Source organism: Dermochelys coriacea, chromosome 3 (assembly GCF_009764565.3).
Source record: "Dermochelys coriacea isolate rDerCor1 chromosome 3, rDerCor1.pri.v4, whole genome shotgun sequence".
NCBI classification, from domain to species: Eukaryota; Metazoa; Chordata; order Testudines; family Dermochelyidae; genus Dermochelys; species Dermochelys coriacea.
This window is the reverse complement of record NC_050070.1, coordinates 156,467,779-156,483,057: the sequence shown is the minus strand read 5'-3', so window position 1 is coordinate 156,483,057 and position 15,279 is coordinate 156,467,779. Positions and strand designations below refer to the sequence as shown.

At 44.7% G+C, this 15,279-nt stretch overlaps 1 protein-coding gene across 1 annotated transcript in view; it reads right to left on the bottom strand.

Moving 5' to 3' along the window:
• Positions 1 to 15,279, bottom strand: part of PLB1 (phospholipase B1) — a 117,479-nt gene that overhangs the window by 45,306 nt on the left and 56,894 nt on the right. The window contains exons 25-34 of the mRNA XM_043511486.1: positions 14,831 to 14,912; positions 13,909 to 14,013; positions 13,347 to 13,442; positions 12,765 to 12,836; positions 11,289 to 11,411; positions 7,168 to 7,228; positions 6,348 to 6,406; positions 4,891 to 4,964; positions 3,301 to 3,344; positions 347 to 455 (exon numbers count right to left, since the gene is read on the bottom strand). Coding sequence (XP_043367421.1) covers positions 347 to 455; positions 3,301 to 3,344; positions 4,891 to 4,964; positions 6,348 to 6,406; positions 7,168 to 7,228; positions 11,289 to 11,411; positions 12,765 to 12,836; positions 13,347 to 13,442; positions 13,909 to 14,013; positions 14,831 to 14,912 — 825 coding nt within the window. The remainder of the gene's footprint in view (positions 1 to 346; positions 456 to 3,300; positions 3,345 to 4,890; positions 4,965 to 6,347; positions 6,407 to 7,167; positions 7,229 to 11,288; positions 11,412 to 12,764; positions 12,837 to 13,346; positions 13,443 to 13,908; positions 14,014 to 14,830; positions 14,913 to 15,279) is intronic.

Below are 15,279 nucleotides of genomic sequence, written 5' to 3'. Positions count from 1 at the left end.
CCTCCAATCTGTATTCCCAGCTGAACTGCTTCTTTCATCGTACAATAAAGTTCTCCTTTGGGACAAGGTATTTCCACAGGTGTGCTTACCATTGTTGTGATCCAAGGGGTCCTGGCACATGCTTCATTATATCACATGGCTAGCTTATGAAAATCAAGTGAGCCATTCAGTTTATGTTCAATACAGCTGAAGCTCTAGAGCATGAGCCAGGCACCAACTTGAAGTACCCACTAGACTGGTTTTGCTTGCTATTAAGCGCAAGTTATAACAGCACATGAGACACATCAAAGGAAGTTATATGAAGTAGCCACATCCCAGCATCCCAAAGGGGGGAAAATCAGCTTACTCAGCCACTGCTCCAGGAACTGCCTGATTGAGAAAGGCATTCGGCTCACTTGCTCCCCCTGTACCAGTCGAGTAACCCGTGAGGTTACGGTTGAACTCCCGAAGGATATCTGAAGGAGGAAGAGGATAATGAGAAGGAAGTGATCCCACTTGCTCATCACACAGGGGAGAAGACTAGCATATACCATGCCCCCCTAGATTCTTGGTTTGTGTTAGGGGAAGGCTGCTGCTTGTTCTCCACTTACCTTGCTGTGCTCACCCAGGGGAAGCAGAATATTGGGCACTGCTGTGTCAGTCAAGTGATGCCAGAGGCTTAACCACTTAGTGTAGATTGTCAGACAGCACTGGATCAAGTTGCCTCCTGACTCAGACCTGGTGCAATCCCACTGACATCAAGTGCAATCATGGGGGGCGGGGAGGAGACGTGGACAGAGTATGTACAGGCCCATTGTATGTGACCATCCTGCACATTACCATGGTTAAAGCTTGAATGAGAAGCCCCCTGGTCAGCAGGCAGCCATTCTGTCAGGGAGCCAGAAGGGCCCTTGGCCTGGCTGATCTGGAAGGAGCTGTGAGAAGCTTCTCTTAGCTGGAAGTTCTATTGTGCATATCTTTACAGCTATGCAACATCCCACTCTGATCGCAGACCTGTGTATTAAATGCTTACATGCAAGGCAGTGAATTATTCACGCCCCTCTCTGTTCATTATCCTAATACTGTTGCTCACAAATAAAAAAAAAATAACCCCCCACCCCAAACACCCTTGCGTCGGTGGGGGCAAAGAATGTGTTGCTAGTCGAAACAAAGAAAGCCACAATTATATTAAGGGTTCCATTTAAAAACTGTTTATAAAGGATTAATAAATGGCTTCATTTTAAATATATAATTTTAAAGGGATTAATAAAAGTTTTAATCAATTTTAGTGTGACATAAATCAACAGATGGTTTATAACCATGGTTTATAACTTTCTAGAACTCCTTCTACTGATATGCTTTTAACCATCTATTATACACTTACTACAAAGGTCTGTAATATGTTTATAACATGGATTAGCCCTTTATAAATGAAACCTTAATATAAAGTGTTATTCAAAAAATGTGCTGAAACTTCACAGCCAGATGTAGCGGGTGCCAAACCACCAATCTGAGTTTTGAAAATAGTTGTGAAGTTGATGGACAGGAAGGTTCCTTAATTCCCAGCAGTGCAGACACACAAATATTCAGCAATATTCACTCAAAACAGGGATGGGCAAACTTTTTGGCCTGAGGGCCACATCTGGTTTCAGAAATTGTATGGAGGGCCAGTTAGGGGAGGCTGTATCTCCCCAAACAGCCAGGCATGGCCTGGCCCATGACCCCTATCCGAGCCCCCCTATTTCTCACCCTTGATGGACCCTTGGGACTCCTATCCCATCCAACCCCCCCCGTTCCCTGATGGCCCCCCCGGGACCCCTGTCCCATCCACCCCCCCCGCTCTCTGTCCTCTGACTGCCCCCTGCTGCCCCATCCAACCCCCCACCCCTCCTTTCTGACTGCCTCCCTGGGACCCCTGCCCCATCCAACTACCTCTTCTCCCTGACATCCCACAGACCCCTAACCCCTAACTTCCCCCTGCCCCTAACTTCCCCCCACCACCTCATCCAACCCCCCTTTCCTTCCTGACTGCCCACCCGGGGCCCCTGCCCCATCCAACCACCCCTTCTCCCTGTCCCCTGACCACCCCTGGAATCCTGACCCCTGACTGCCCCCTGCCATCCCATCCAAACCCTTCTCTCATTCCTAACTGCCCCCCCCCGGGACCCCTGTCCCATCCACCCCCCCCGCTCTCTGTCCTCTGACTGCCCCCTTCTGCCCCATCCAACCCCCCCCTCCTTTCTGACTGCCTCCCTGGGACTCCTGCCCCATCCAACTACCCCTTCTCCCTGACATCCCACAGACCCCTAACCCCTAACTTCCCCCCGCCCCTCACTTCCCCCCACCACCTCATCCAACCCCCCTTTCCTTCCTGACTGCCCACCCGGGGCCCCTGCCCCATCCAACCACCCCTTCTCCCTGTCCCCTGACCACCCCTGGAACCCTGACCCCTGACTGCCCCCTGCCATCCCATCCAAACCCTTCTCTTATTCCTGACTGCCCCCCCGGGACCTCTGCCCCATGCAACCACCCCTTCTCCCTGACCACCCCCTGAAACCCTGCCCCCATTCAACCCCCTTGTTCCCCGTCCTCTGACTGCCCACACCCCATCCACCCTGGCCCCTGGCCACCCCCCCGAACTCCCCTGTCCTCTATCCAACCCTCCTCCCCCGCTCCCTGCCCCTTTACCGTGCTGCTGGGAGCACCGGTGGCTGGCGGTGCGGCTGCACCAGGACAAGCGGCCACGCCACACAGCACAGAGCACTAGGTCAGGCCAGGCTCTGCAGCTGCACTGTCCCAGGAGCTCGCAGCCCTGCTGCCCAGAGCATTGCGCTGGTGGCGCAGTGAGGTGAGGCTGCAGGGGACGGGACGGGGCTAGCCTCCCGGGCCAGGAGCTCAGGGGCCGGGTAGAACGGTCCCGTGGGCCAGATGTGGCCCGTGAGCCGTAGTTTGCCCACCTTTGACTTAAAATATCTGGTCTTGGCAAACATCCCTGTCTGGAAAGGGACTTGTTAGAGCATTTGCAGAAAGCTAACACAAACAGGGCACAAAAACAGTCACGGCAAACTTATTTAAAAATTCAAATTAATATTCACTGAGGCTTTTTTGCAGCCTCCTCGCAGCTTCACTGATGAGGCAGCCTAGGGGATCAATGAAAATATGGGCCATTTCCATGAATGTCCAGTCTTGTGAATTACCCCAACATAGATTTTAAAAGGTTAAGAGAAGTTCAAGGTAAGTTGCTGTCCACATTATAGTCATGGTGTACCAATCAGTCCATTCTCTCCCTTGAATCTTGACAACAGCAAAGCTTCTACTTACTAGGCAGGGTTGTTACATTCTTTAAAGAAGCATCCCCTCCAATACTGCAATTGGAAAGAGAAGCAAAGACTAAGTCACTAATCTTTTAGCGCTGCTCAGACAATAAGGCGATAGATGACAAGTACCTAAGACAGATTTCCTGTCCTTGCCTCGAGGATATGAAGGATCCATGACACTTGGAAACTAGAGGTGTTTCACAACTGGGTGGAGGGATCAGGGTCTAAGTGCTTGTTTAAGGGCTTTAATGAGATTTTTGGTAGCACTGATGCTGTCAGAAGGGTTCATGTGTGGGTTTTGCAGCTTAGAATGTGATGTCAGGTCATTAGTTTTGGGAATGCAGGAGCACCTGGCTGCTTGGAGGGTGGTTGGAATTAAGTCACTTTTTTAGGGGGGGAGAAACTGCAGGTGGATTTAAACATCCCAGGTCTGCAGAAGTCAAAGGGATTTAAACATCCCCTGCAGTGTTTATAACCTGAGCTATGGATTTTTGGGCTGGTACACAAGAACATGTTAATGTGAAATTGGCCAGACTAGTATCTCTGTCCAAGCTGCTGAGTGAAAGACAATTTAAATAGTGAAAAGTTAACGTGACTGTTAACATTCATTTGGGTGTAATAATCTAAGGAGTCTATAGGGACACAGGAAAGGAAAGAGTTTGGTATATGTATATAATATTTATATCTGGACTGTTTTTCATTGAGTTGTTCTACCGAGAAGCCTGATCCCGCAAACACTACAGGACAATGGGACTATTCATGGTAGCAAGAGTTACAATCTTACATGGTTGAAGGATCAATCTCAATTCCAGCAGCACAAAGCAACACCAAAGCCAATTCAACCAGCCCCCTATGGATTCTACCTGCGTTGAGGACTCCTTGAGTGACAGATAGCTGCTATAGTGGCTCTTATTCATCTCTACATAGCAGAAGTGTGTCCATGGAGAAGAATGGCTGGAACATTCTTACGCCCCGGTGGTTCTCAGCTGCCAGAATGACTCCTTGTGGCTGGGGGCACTTGGCTGCTCTAACTTGTAATAGAGGGCCAGCACAGTACAAAGCTTCCTTGGCCTCTTCTCTGGTCTTGCACTGAGCACAGCTGAGTTATACCAGGAAATCTGGCCCTTTATCTCTATGAGGGTGGTGAGGAGTGGAAGGAAGATCTCCAACCAAACAGCAGCAGCAAATAAGTGGTTTTTATACAGAACCTTTTCTTTTCTTTGTAAACAGAAGCTTAGAAAGAGCAAACCTTGAGCAGCCCTCTCGAACGACAGCAGCTGTGATTTGTTTGCCCTGGTGATTTTTCACTGGCTTTGGTGAGAGATATCGATTTACCTACCTGTTAATATAAATCAATCCAGTGTGTGAAACCCTCTGTGTATAGAAGTCAAAAAGCTAGTGACTGGAGTTGGTAGAAAATGTATTGCTGAATTTTTTTAAAAAACAAAAATTGCATTTATGACAAAAAGCAAATTTTCAAAAGAAATGCCAAATCCGACAAATGAATATTTTTTCCAGTTTTTGACAATTCGGAAAAAAAACATTTTCATTAGAAACAAAATATATTTCTTCACTTCCTTTATTAATGACTTACCTCCAAGCCAGCCCCCTATACTCTGTGTTCATATCCAAGATATTGTTTGGGTCAGCACCAATTCCATTACCAGCCTAAAAAAAATTAGCCAAGACAAAGACTGAACTATTAACATTTTGGGCATTCATATATTTTGGTGATCTTAATTTTTTATTTCATAAACAGGTCTCTCCTTAAAAGTCTGTTACATTTGGGCTTGTGATATTTTGGCACCTGGCTTTCAGGAACAGTGTTATGAAAAATAGCACCAATTCATCAATAAATTCTTTACATAGTATTGCTGTACACATGGCATAAACATAATATATGAGCGCATGATGTAGTATATAAAGGTTGTATTGACACAAGTTTGGATGAGCTGTATAATTCATTCAGGGTTTCACTACTCACAAGTAATGCAGCCATCTCAAACTCCAGCCAATAAAACCTTCAGGGCGGCTGTACCACACCATCACATATTTCCCCTGAATATAAGTTTTGCCACATGACAGGAAACTGAACATTAAAACAGCCATGCAATGGGCCAAATTCTGCCCTCAGATATGTATGTGTAACTGCTATTTCTCCAAAGATTAAATGTATCCATAGATCCTACACAAGGGTATCAGATACCAAAATAGCAGCAACAACTGCTGTATCTCATACTATCAGGTAGTATCTGATACTATCGTGTGGCAACTGCAGTTGAATGCTGACTGTAGGGATAAACATGGTATGTATTTATTCAAATGTTTGTGCTGATTTCTGTGGGCTCATGGATGCAGACATCTGCAACATCATACCTGCCAGAAAGTTGTGTGGTGTGCATGCACAAATATTCTTAGGACTCCATTATTTGGAAGTGAAATGCCTACTAAACACATGAAAGGAGATCATCCTCACTGAGGACTAAGTCCATAGTGAGTTTGATAAAGAAATTGGTTATCAGTTAATCAAGCACAATGAAGAGTCTGAATATTTTGGCTCTCTTTTCTTTCACACTCATCTCCAAACAGGCAAAAGCCATTTTACTTAACTAGAAAAAAAACCCCTACACCATAAGAGATAATTATCAGGCAGAATGAACTGAGACACAGATTCAGCAGTCCATCCTATTCAGCAGAGCACTTAACCTTGTGGTTAACTTAGAGCATGTGCTTAAGCCCCACTAATTTCAATGGGACTTACCCTCTGGCCCCAGATCCAGCAAAGGATTTTAACAGGTGCTTAAATGACCTGCCTAAATTAATACAATTCAGGTGAAATGTTAGGATTAGAATCCAGGAGATCTGACACCTTGTCCCCTGTTCTAGATCTCTGTCTTCTGCCTCTGAATGAGTATTTCACTACCCCAGCACAAGAGCTCAACTCCTCTCCCCACCCTCCACCCCAGTCTGAGCAGGCAAAACATTCTGTTGTTCCACCAGCAAAACAACAACAACAAAAAAATAAGACAGAAAAAGCACAAAGCTCCTTACAGTCAAAGAATCCCCCAGGGCTGCTATCACTTGCACATCAGCTGGTTTGAGGGCATGCACTGTAAGGCAAAGAGATGCAGTTAAACCTGAACAGGGAACAGAACAATGCTTTTCTATCACTGCTAGATATAAATTATTCCACCATGTATTTGTGTATTTATCCACATTTTTTGTATTTTTATTTTTGCAATGCCCAGATAATGAAACAGGAGACTTCTCCAGCTCATCTTGCCAGGGTTGAGCAGTCACACGAAGTTAGCAACAAGTTCTTACTGCTTAAGACCACTGACAAAAGAGGGGAGAGCAAGAAGCAAGTCACGCCACATTGCTGGAGGCCAGTGACGAACCTCCAGTGTTATGGAGACCAGACTGAGAATAGGGTGATTCAGTTACAGAGCAGGGGTATTGACAGTAACTGCTGCAACAAGGCAGAGCAGGGTATGAAAAAAGGCACAATGCTCATAAACAAGTTGAATATTACCAGGTATTGGACCACAAACTATGGAGTCCTGCCTCCAAATCCACTGCCCTAAGCACTAGACCACTTGATTTATAGGATGTGTCAGCCCTTAAAATTTTGCACAGTGCAGGAGTTATCCGCTGTAAATAAGTTAACTGCAATCACTTTGTCTGAATAGTCCCTACAAGGATGGTTTGGCATCATAACTCTTAACTAGCTATAGAAAGTAATGTCCTTGCTTGGCGTAATTTTTCCACAGTCCAATAATTATTTAAGCACAATTGAACGAAACAGTCCTTGAGATGCTGTTGAAAGAAACAAACAAACAAACAGTCTCCTACCCTAAGCAGGCCTGGTTACCTGAAGTTGGAGAAGAGCTGGATGGAGCCCTGTCCTCACACAGCAGCTGGGTCCCATGATTCTAAAGGAAGAGAAGACAGGCAAAAGAAATGGAATAATGTTAGACCAGGAAACATAGTATCAGCCAATGTAATAAATCATATCCCTGTTTGTCTGTAATTAATCAGGCAGATGTTGGTCACTGAATTCAATTGGTCACACTCAGGGCATGTCTACACTTGAAACTTGTTGTGGTTTTGTGTATCTGTTAAGTGACTGGCAATAACTATAGTGGGAGCAGTGCATACCACTTTGTTAAGCCACGATTAAGGTAGCTTTCCCTGGTATTATTGCAGCCGCACAGCACAGCAGTGTTAGAAAATAAGTGCTCAGTGTTATGGTCAGATATCCCACAGTGCACTGCTCTGCTGTATGCATTCTCGAATTTTTTTGTGCTGTGCTTTGTGCAATGCCTACTGGCAGACAATAGAATTCTGGGGCTTGAGGTCAAACCGCATAATTCTCATAATTCCTGCCTGTTTATTCCTATCATCCAACCGTTTTTTTGAGAGCCAGCCATTCTCTTCAAAGCACTGCCAGGCAGCATAGAGAAACATTGTCGAGGCAGCAAAACACCTACATGAGAGCTCAGTATGAAAATGTATGAGGCTATTGCCATCTGGAAGCTTGCCACCCCAATTGCTACCAGTCAGTAGCTAACCGGTTTGGTGTAGGTAAATCAGCTGTTGGGGCTTTTGTCATGGAGGTGTGACCTGCTATCAAGAAGATTCTGCTCCCCAGGTCATAAGACTGGGCAATGCAGAGGAGGTTATTAACGGGTTTGCACAGTTGGGGTTTTGAACTCTACTGGGGCTTTTGATGGGATCCATGTGCTTTTTCTCTGCCCCCATCCTCCACATCAGACTTCAGCGTTCATCAGCTGAAAGGGATATTTCTCCATGGTGCTACGAACCTGGCTGGTCACGATGGAAGGGTCATGAATATAAATGTAGAGTGGTCTGGAAAGGTTCATGATGCCAGGACCTTTAGAAACTCTAACCTGTTTTCTGCAATGAGAAATAGAACTTCTGCTCCATGAACTCTATGGACACTGATGGTGTTGCCATTTTTCTACTCATGCAGGGAGACCCATCTTACCCACTGCTTCCCTGGCTTATGAAGCTTTTTACTTGACACATGGTTAAGCAAAAGGAATTGTAACTATACCCTGGGAAGCTTCAGAATGATAATGGAATGTGCAATTGGAAGTCTGAAAGGTAGATTGAAGATTCTGACATTGAGACTGATGAGAAACATCCTGGTACAGTAGCTGTTTGCTGTGTTTTACACAACCTTTGTGACAGCAAGGAAAAGAGCCTTGTACGTGGATAGAAGCTGGAGGTGGGCAGACTTACAAAACAAAAATTTTGGTCAGATAAGAGGTCTCTACAAAATGACGCAGCTACTCATGGGCACAGAGTGGAGGACACACCGTGCTCATACTCTGAGTCGAGGGGCCACTTGTGAAGAATGTACATGCTTTTGTATAAGGCATTTATCAGGATTACTGTTCATGTCTCTTGTCTGTGTATTGGTAGAAGGATTTAATTATCCTTGAAGTGTGTACAGCAGTTTATGGGCATTTTGAGTACATTTTATGTGTGCATTGTAAAATAGGGCTTGTTTTGATGTTATTGTTCATGTGGATTTTATGACACTGATGCTGGACATTTCAGTGAATGATTCAAGACTCAACTATGACCATAAAGACATTTTCAATTCTATTTAATCAATACACCAAGTTGAACTTGATTGAACATTCATAAAGCTGTGCAAAATTAGACACTTTCAAGGCCATGTGCTTCCGGAGGTTTGATTGCCTCTTCTTCCACAGCAGATGTGTCTGCTGTGCTGGCCATTTGCCTGTCCTCTCTTTTCCCCCTTCCTCATGCTAATGGAAAGAGGGAAAAACGAACATTTATCCAAATTGTAGTCTCCATTCTGAGAGTGATAAAATGTTGCTTTTTCCTTGATTTTGGAATTTTATTCCCATAGGCTCTTCCCAAAATGGCTGAGCTTGGCAATCATTAGAAGTTTGCAATCTTCCAGGTTTGTGTAGGCATATGGTGGGAGAAGGTGGCTGTGGGGGGGGAGGAGGAGGGAGGGGAGAGGAAACTTTGGGGAAGGGTTAATAAATGTCAGGTGGGTTGTGTGGGGTAGCTAGCTAAAACAGGGTGCAGTAAAGTTAGGCTAATAATTGCATGTGCACATCTGCAGGCTAACCATGCTTTGGAGGATGCTACCCTGAGCATGTTCCCAAAAGGCAGAGAAGTTTGCCCATTGTCTTTTTGAACAGAAACCAAGGAAGATATGCCAGGCTGCTGTTTGCTGGGATGGTGCCCCAGAACTGGCGCAGGAGTGGAAGGAAACCATGAGTTATATGGACAGTTCCCAGAGAGCTGCTCTGCTGTGCAATCTCCAGGCCAAGCCAAAGAGTGCTCTATTTTAAAATGTCTTGTTTTTAACACCTACAGTTGAGCATACAGTACTCCGCAAAATTCATAGAGTTCTACCTTAACAGCGGGGGGGGGGGAGGGGGTGATTTACAGCAAGTGCCTTACAGTCTCGCTTTTTTGAAAACGTTTGTAGTCTGATTTAGGCTATTTACCTTCTACCACATGCGGGCTCAAGGCTGAGGGCATTAGTGACATTGTGAGCCAGACACATAACTTCTGATTTTCTGTAAGTGCTGCTGCAATAAAAGAGCTTGTCCTTCAAAGAGCCTCATGGAGGCACTGCATGGATTAACCACTGTGGGAGTGGGGCAGGAGGAAAAGGCCAACAAGCAGTGTGTTTGAGCGGGAGGGGGTGCCGTGGGAGACAGCAAGACTAAGTGTTTGTGTGTTTGCATAGTCATAGGAAAAAGGCCGGGAGAGTTTCTACTGTTGCTGGCAGGGCTGCCATTTTGAGTGGTGGATAGGGGGAGGGGATTAAAAACCCAAGAGGCAGAGAGAAGGTAGATCAACATGGCAGTGCCCTTACAGGACCCTCAGCTAAGTTGTTTAACTCCCTCTCTGTACAGATGTATTTTAATATATCATTTAATACTTACTGGAAATGGGCCCCTCCCCAGTTTAGGATTCAGGCTGATCCTCTGGCTGTGATTCATGGAAAGAGGTAACCTGGATATCCGTGACTGTCTGTCTTGGGGTTCATGGGTCAAACAGGGAGTCCACACAATGCAGAGGTTGGGTGGCGGTATCTCCAGCATGTGGTCCAGCTCCTCATGGATCCAGCAGACCGTGCTAGCTCTCCCTGGGGTTCTGTTACACAGTAGCATTCCTATAGTCCAGCCACAGCTCATCTGCCTTACTGCGATCCTGGAGAGCCCCCCTCTTTTACATTTGTCTTGCTGGCAACTGCTTGGGGCAGCAAAATTGGTAGAGCCGCCCCTGCTTGCTTCCTGCTTGTAGACCTATGCTGTGTGACAGCCTTTCAGATGGGCCTTATCACATTCATCTCCCAAGAAGGCAATGAAGTCTAGGATTTTAGTATTGGTCCACAGTGAAGCATGAAGCATGACTGCTGAATAATCCGGAGTATGCCACAGATATGTGAACTCCACTGGAGCTGGAATTGCCAAGGACAGCACCTGGCTGCATGCCAGGATTGAAACAGTAATGTTCAGGATGACTAGACAGACCAACACAGGTAGCTGGCAAAGCTGTGTAGGATACCAGTAGGTAGACATGGTAGATGTGCACCAGTTGTTTCGGAATGGAGATATATCCGCACCTACTTGGTTGTGGGTAAACTCATCCTGCATCTCAGCAAACCCACTTCTAAAGGGCTTATTAATGTGTGTTAAAAAGGCCAGATGATTCACAACAAAATAGTGTGTGTATGGATGCAAGGCACTTTAATATGAGATAACGCAAATCAAACAATACATTTCAAATGTAGACGAGCCTTTAGTTTTATTCAGATTGGAAAAGCAATCCTGGCTGATTAACGTGGTATCTGAATACATGCAGTTGTGGTTGGTGATGCAAGCCTTTTCCACAGCCCTAGAGCTACCTTCCTTTTTTTGTACCCTTAGCCTCCTAAATGCCTCCAGTGATCAATGATTGTGCAGACTCTACCTGATCTGGTTCCTGTGCTGGGGTCATCTTAGCAGATGATGGTAGCGGTGTTGTTATGTCTGGCGTAGTTTGGTTGGGATACGTATAATTGCTGTTCCTGTACGTTCTGAGGAATGACTCAGCCTATGAAATAAGGAAATGTGAGTCAACATGAAGCTGCAGAAGAATATATGGAGATATCTGTTCCCCAGCCACCAATTCAAACATGCCTGTAGACCATTAAAATTACTGCATATTCTTATTCTCAGGAATTAAAAAGGGCCCTGCCCCTCTCTAACTGGTTTTGCAGACATATTTATGAGCCATACAAATAAGGAAACATCTGGCATATATGGGTAATGTAACTACACACACATTCTCTTGGACACTCTCAGCGGCCTTTACCAGTTTGACTAACAACATCTGATTATTATAGCAAAGGCTGTTAAACATTCTGGACCAACTGGTGTCAGGGTAGCAGTACTGATTTCAGTGCGGCTATGCGGACTGACACCAGCTGAGAATCCGACCCTTCACTTTCCTCATTGATGCTGTTTGAAGTGTGAAAAATAAATACTCAGCTTGGAAGGTGAAGTTAGACTGGACACAAATCTGACATCAGGAATCATAACATTCACAAACCAGTAGGAGAACACTTCAATCTCTCTGGACACTCAATAACAGACCTAAAAGTGGCAATTCTTCAACAAAAAAACCTTCAAAACCAGACTCTAACGTGAAGCTGCAGAACTGGAATTAATTTGCAAACTGGATACTATCAGATTAGGCCTGAATAGAGACTGGGTGCGGTTGGGTCATTACAAAACCTAAACTTAATTTCCCCAATACTAATTTCTCCCTACTGTTACTCATACCTTCTTGTCAACTGTCTGTAATGGGCCACACTCTTACTACTTCGAAAGTTATTTTTCCTCCCTTGGTATCCTGCTGTTAATTGATTTATCTCATTAGGCTGACCTCACACTTGGTAAAGCAACCCCCATCCTTTCATGTATTTATACCTGCTCCTGCATTTTTACTCCATGCATCTGATGAAGTGGGTTCTAACCCACGAAAGCTTATGCCCAAATAAATTTGTTAGTCTCTATGGTGCCACAAAGACTCCTCATTATTTTTGCTGATACAGACTAACACGGCTACTGCTCTGAATTCTTAGGTCTGTTTAAGCAGGTTTGATTTCCAGCTTTTATGCACTAACATAAAGCTGCTGTCTTTGTGCTAGCCTTTGAGGGCATGGGTGCCAGGAGTTTTCCTCCCTCTTGCAGTCCACTCTCATTGGGAAGCATATATGTCCCAGGTATTAACTACCCAAAAGGAGGAAGGGAGAGAGAGGACAGGGAGCATCCAGCACTCTCTCCAAGGTAGTGGAGCTACCACTCTGGAATGCGCTGCACAAGATCCCCGACAAAAAGCTGTGACTGCTTCATAAATGAACAATGAGGCATGTGGTACATGCATGAATATTTTTCAACCTACCTGACTTGGACATTTGAGAGTTATCACCGTTTCAAGAAAAGGTGCATCGGTCTTGTTCCCAAGGGGTTCCAACTGCATGGCAGAAAGAAAACATGGGAAAGAAGAAATAAAATGAGAACGAGAATGGAAGATCATGAATAGCTGAATATTATCAGCCTATGGAAACAAGTAGAACAGCAAGAAAATTTCTATGTACTGTATCTCTCTATGTTGAAATAGCAGCTTAACTCACAAAACTCAGGGCCCCAGGATTTTATCACATTTAAAACATATTAAATTGGCTACTTTCAATATTACGTATGTAGCATGCATGATGTAATATCCCACACTTTGATTATCTCTTGGTGCAGGGTCCTAAGTGCTTACAAGACTATACCCCAGGATATATTCTTTGACACAGCCAGTTTGTGTCCAGGTGACTTTACATTACAAAGGGAAATAGTGCCCACCTGTAGTAAACACAATTCTGTTCTCAACAGAAGTAGGGTAGTTCAGCAGCTAAATAGTGGGTCATTGTTCTTTGCTGCAAAAGGACAGGGTAGAGAAGAGAGAGACAGAGACTGATATCTTCTTCAGTCTTACCATGTTGTTCCACAAGGCACGAGCAGCCTGGGAATGAGCCTTCTGGTGAAAGTGGAAACAGTCTGGGGCAAAATATGAGCTATCGGGCAACCCTTCCTGTGGAAAGAGACAAGTACTGTTACAAAAGGGGTAAGTATATGACCAAAAATGCCAGCATTTTTGATGTATTATCACATTCCTCTTCCAACAAAAATTCTGTTACCCCAGACCCTGAAAATAGTCTTGAGGGCCTCTGAGAACAAGATAGTTACCATCCTGGGCCAGACCAAGCCACTGACTGAGAACTAAAGAGTACTGTAGCACTTTACAAATATGATTAAAACTTACAACTAATACAATTTGCCATGTCTGAGGCCAAGGTTACATGGGCACTCAGCAGTATTACCAACAATCTCTATCCCCTCCAAAAACATCTCCCGCTGCTTTGGATCGTGGCTCACTTGAACTGGACAAACTAGCAAAGCAGAATACCGAGGGCCAAATTTAGAGTTGGTATAAGGGGTGCAAGTTTAAGGATTCAGAGGAGTTGCACCAGGTCTGGATCTGGCTCATGGTTTTTTACCTCAGTCTTTGGAATGGTCACTCTCTCCAGAAATGGCTGCATGACCACTGTGAAATCTTCCTTGGTGTCATACCTTCCACTTTCAACTAATCGGTGGGTTTCCTCCTAAAGAAGGAGGCAGAACAATCACTCACTGCTCCTTTTCTTGCATTCTGCTTATTAGGCCCCAGGCTGACCCTCCTGCAGAAGTCTCATCATCCGAACATGCAAAACCTGAAACCAAGGGTGATTCCCTTCTTGTACAAGGCAGTGAGTCATGAGCTTCTTGAAACATTGGCTTGCAAAAACCCAAATTAGAAAACTACTCATTTGATTTTCCTCATCAGAAAGGCATCATAGAGGCTGCATATGACCTACTGCTCAAAAGCCAGCTGACTGACCTAGAGAGAGCTCCCACTTTAATAGGATTTCCCATCATGGGGTACCAGGGATTTTTCTTGAACCACTGAAATGCTTTCAGTTCAGCTGATCTCCATCACAGGAGTTCATTCTTGAACTACCAGTGCTCCTCAATTTAATCCAATTTCCCAGCAAGAGAAGTATCCAGAACTGCTGCTTCAATGGAATCTCTGATCCGTCTGAAAGAGCCACTCTGTTTTAGTATCTTTCTGAATCACATTTTAAAGATCATGAGCAGCAGATCTGCCCCTATTCCTTGCCTGATTCTCACCTGCCCCCTCCAACTCAATTCAGAGTGACTTCGCTGCATCTGCAGCTGACTAACATGAGCACAATTTGTTCCCCATCTCTAGTAGATACTAGACTTTGACAGGTCCCTGGGTCAGTCACTTCAAGCATTATCACTGCTAGAAAAATTTGTTTATTATTCCCAGAAGAACAAAGGGAGACTGCTGCTAAAAAAGAACAAAGGGATTATTAAGCAATTCTCTGCTAAATCTCTTAATACTTTCCTCTGCCTTACCTGATACCTTCTATTAAAAGACTCTAGCATCTTAGTTTCAGTGGAATTGTCATCATAGTTCAATACACAAGGACACAGATTCCTGCAGGAAGAAAGTGATATTTAATTTTTGTGCTGCAGTCTATTGTTTTTTTTCCCCTGAAAACAGGTACAAGAACCCAAAGGGTAACGGACTCCTCCAAAGGTGGATTTTTGTGAAAGGCTCATCCATGAAAACATTGATTCCAATATCTAGGTCTTCCCAATAAATACGGACACACTGAAGTTTAAGCACATTTATTAGGGATAAATGCATTCATGTAAGGTGAGGAGATAGTTACTGTGCCAGATATGTCACTGCGGGCCAAATTCTGCACAGCCCCATTCATTTCAGAGGGATTGCACAGATATAATTAAGAGCAAAATTTCTATAGACTTGCTCCAGTTTCCCCCTCACCCTTATCTATCTC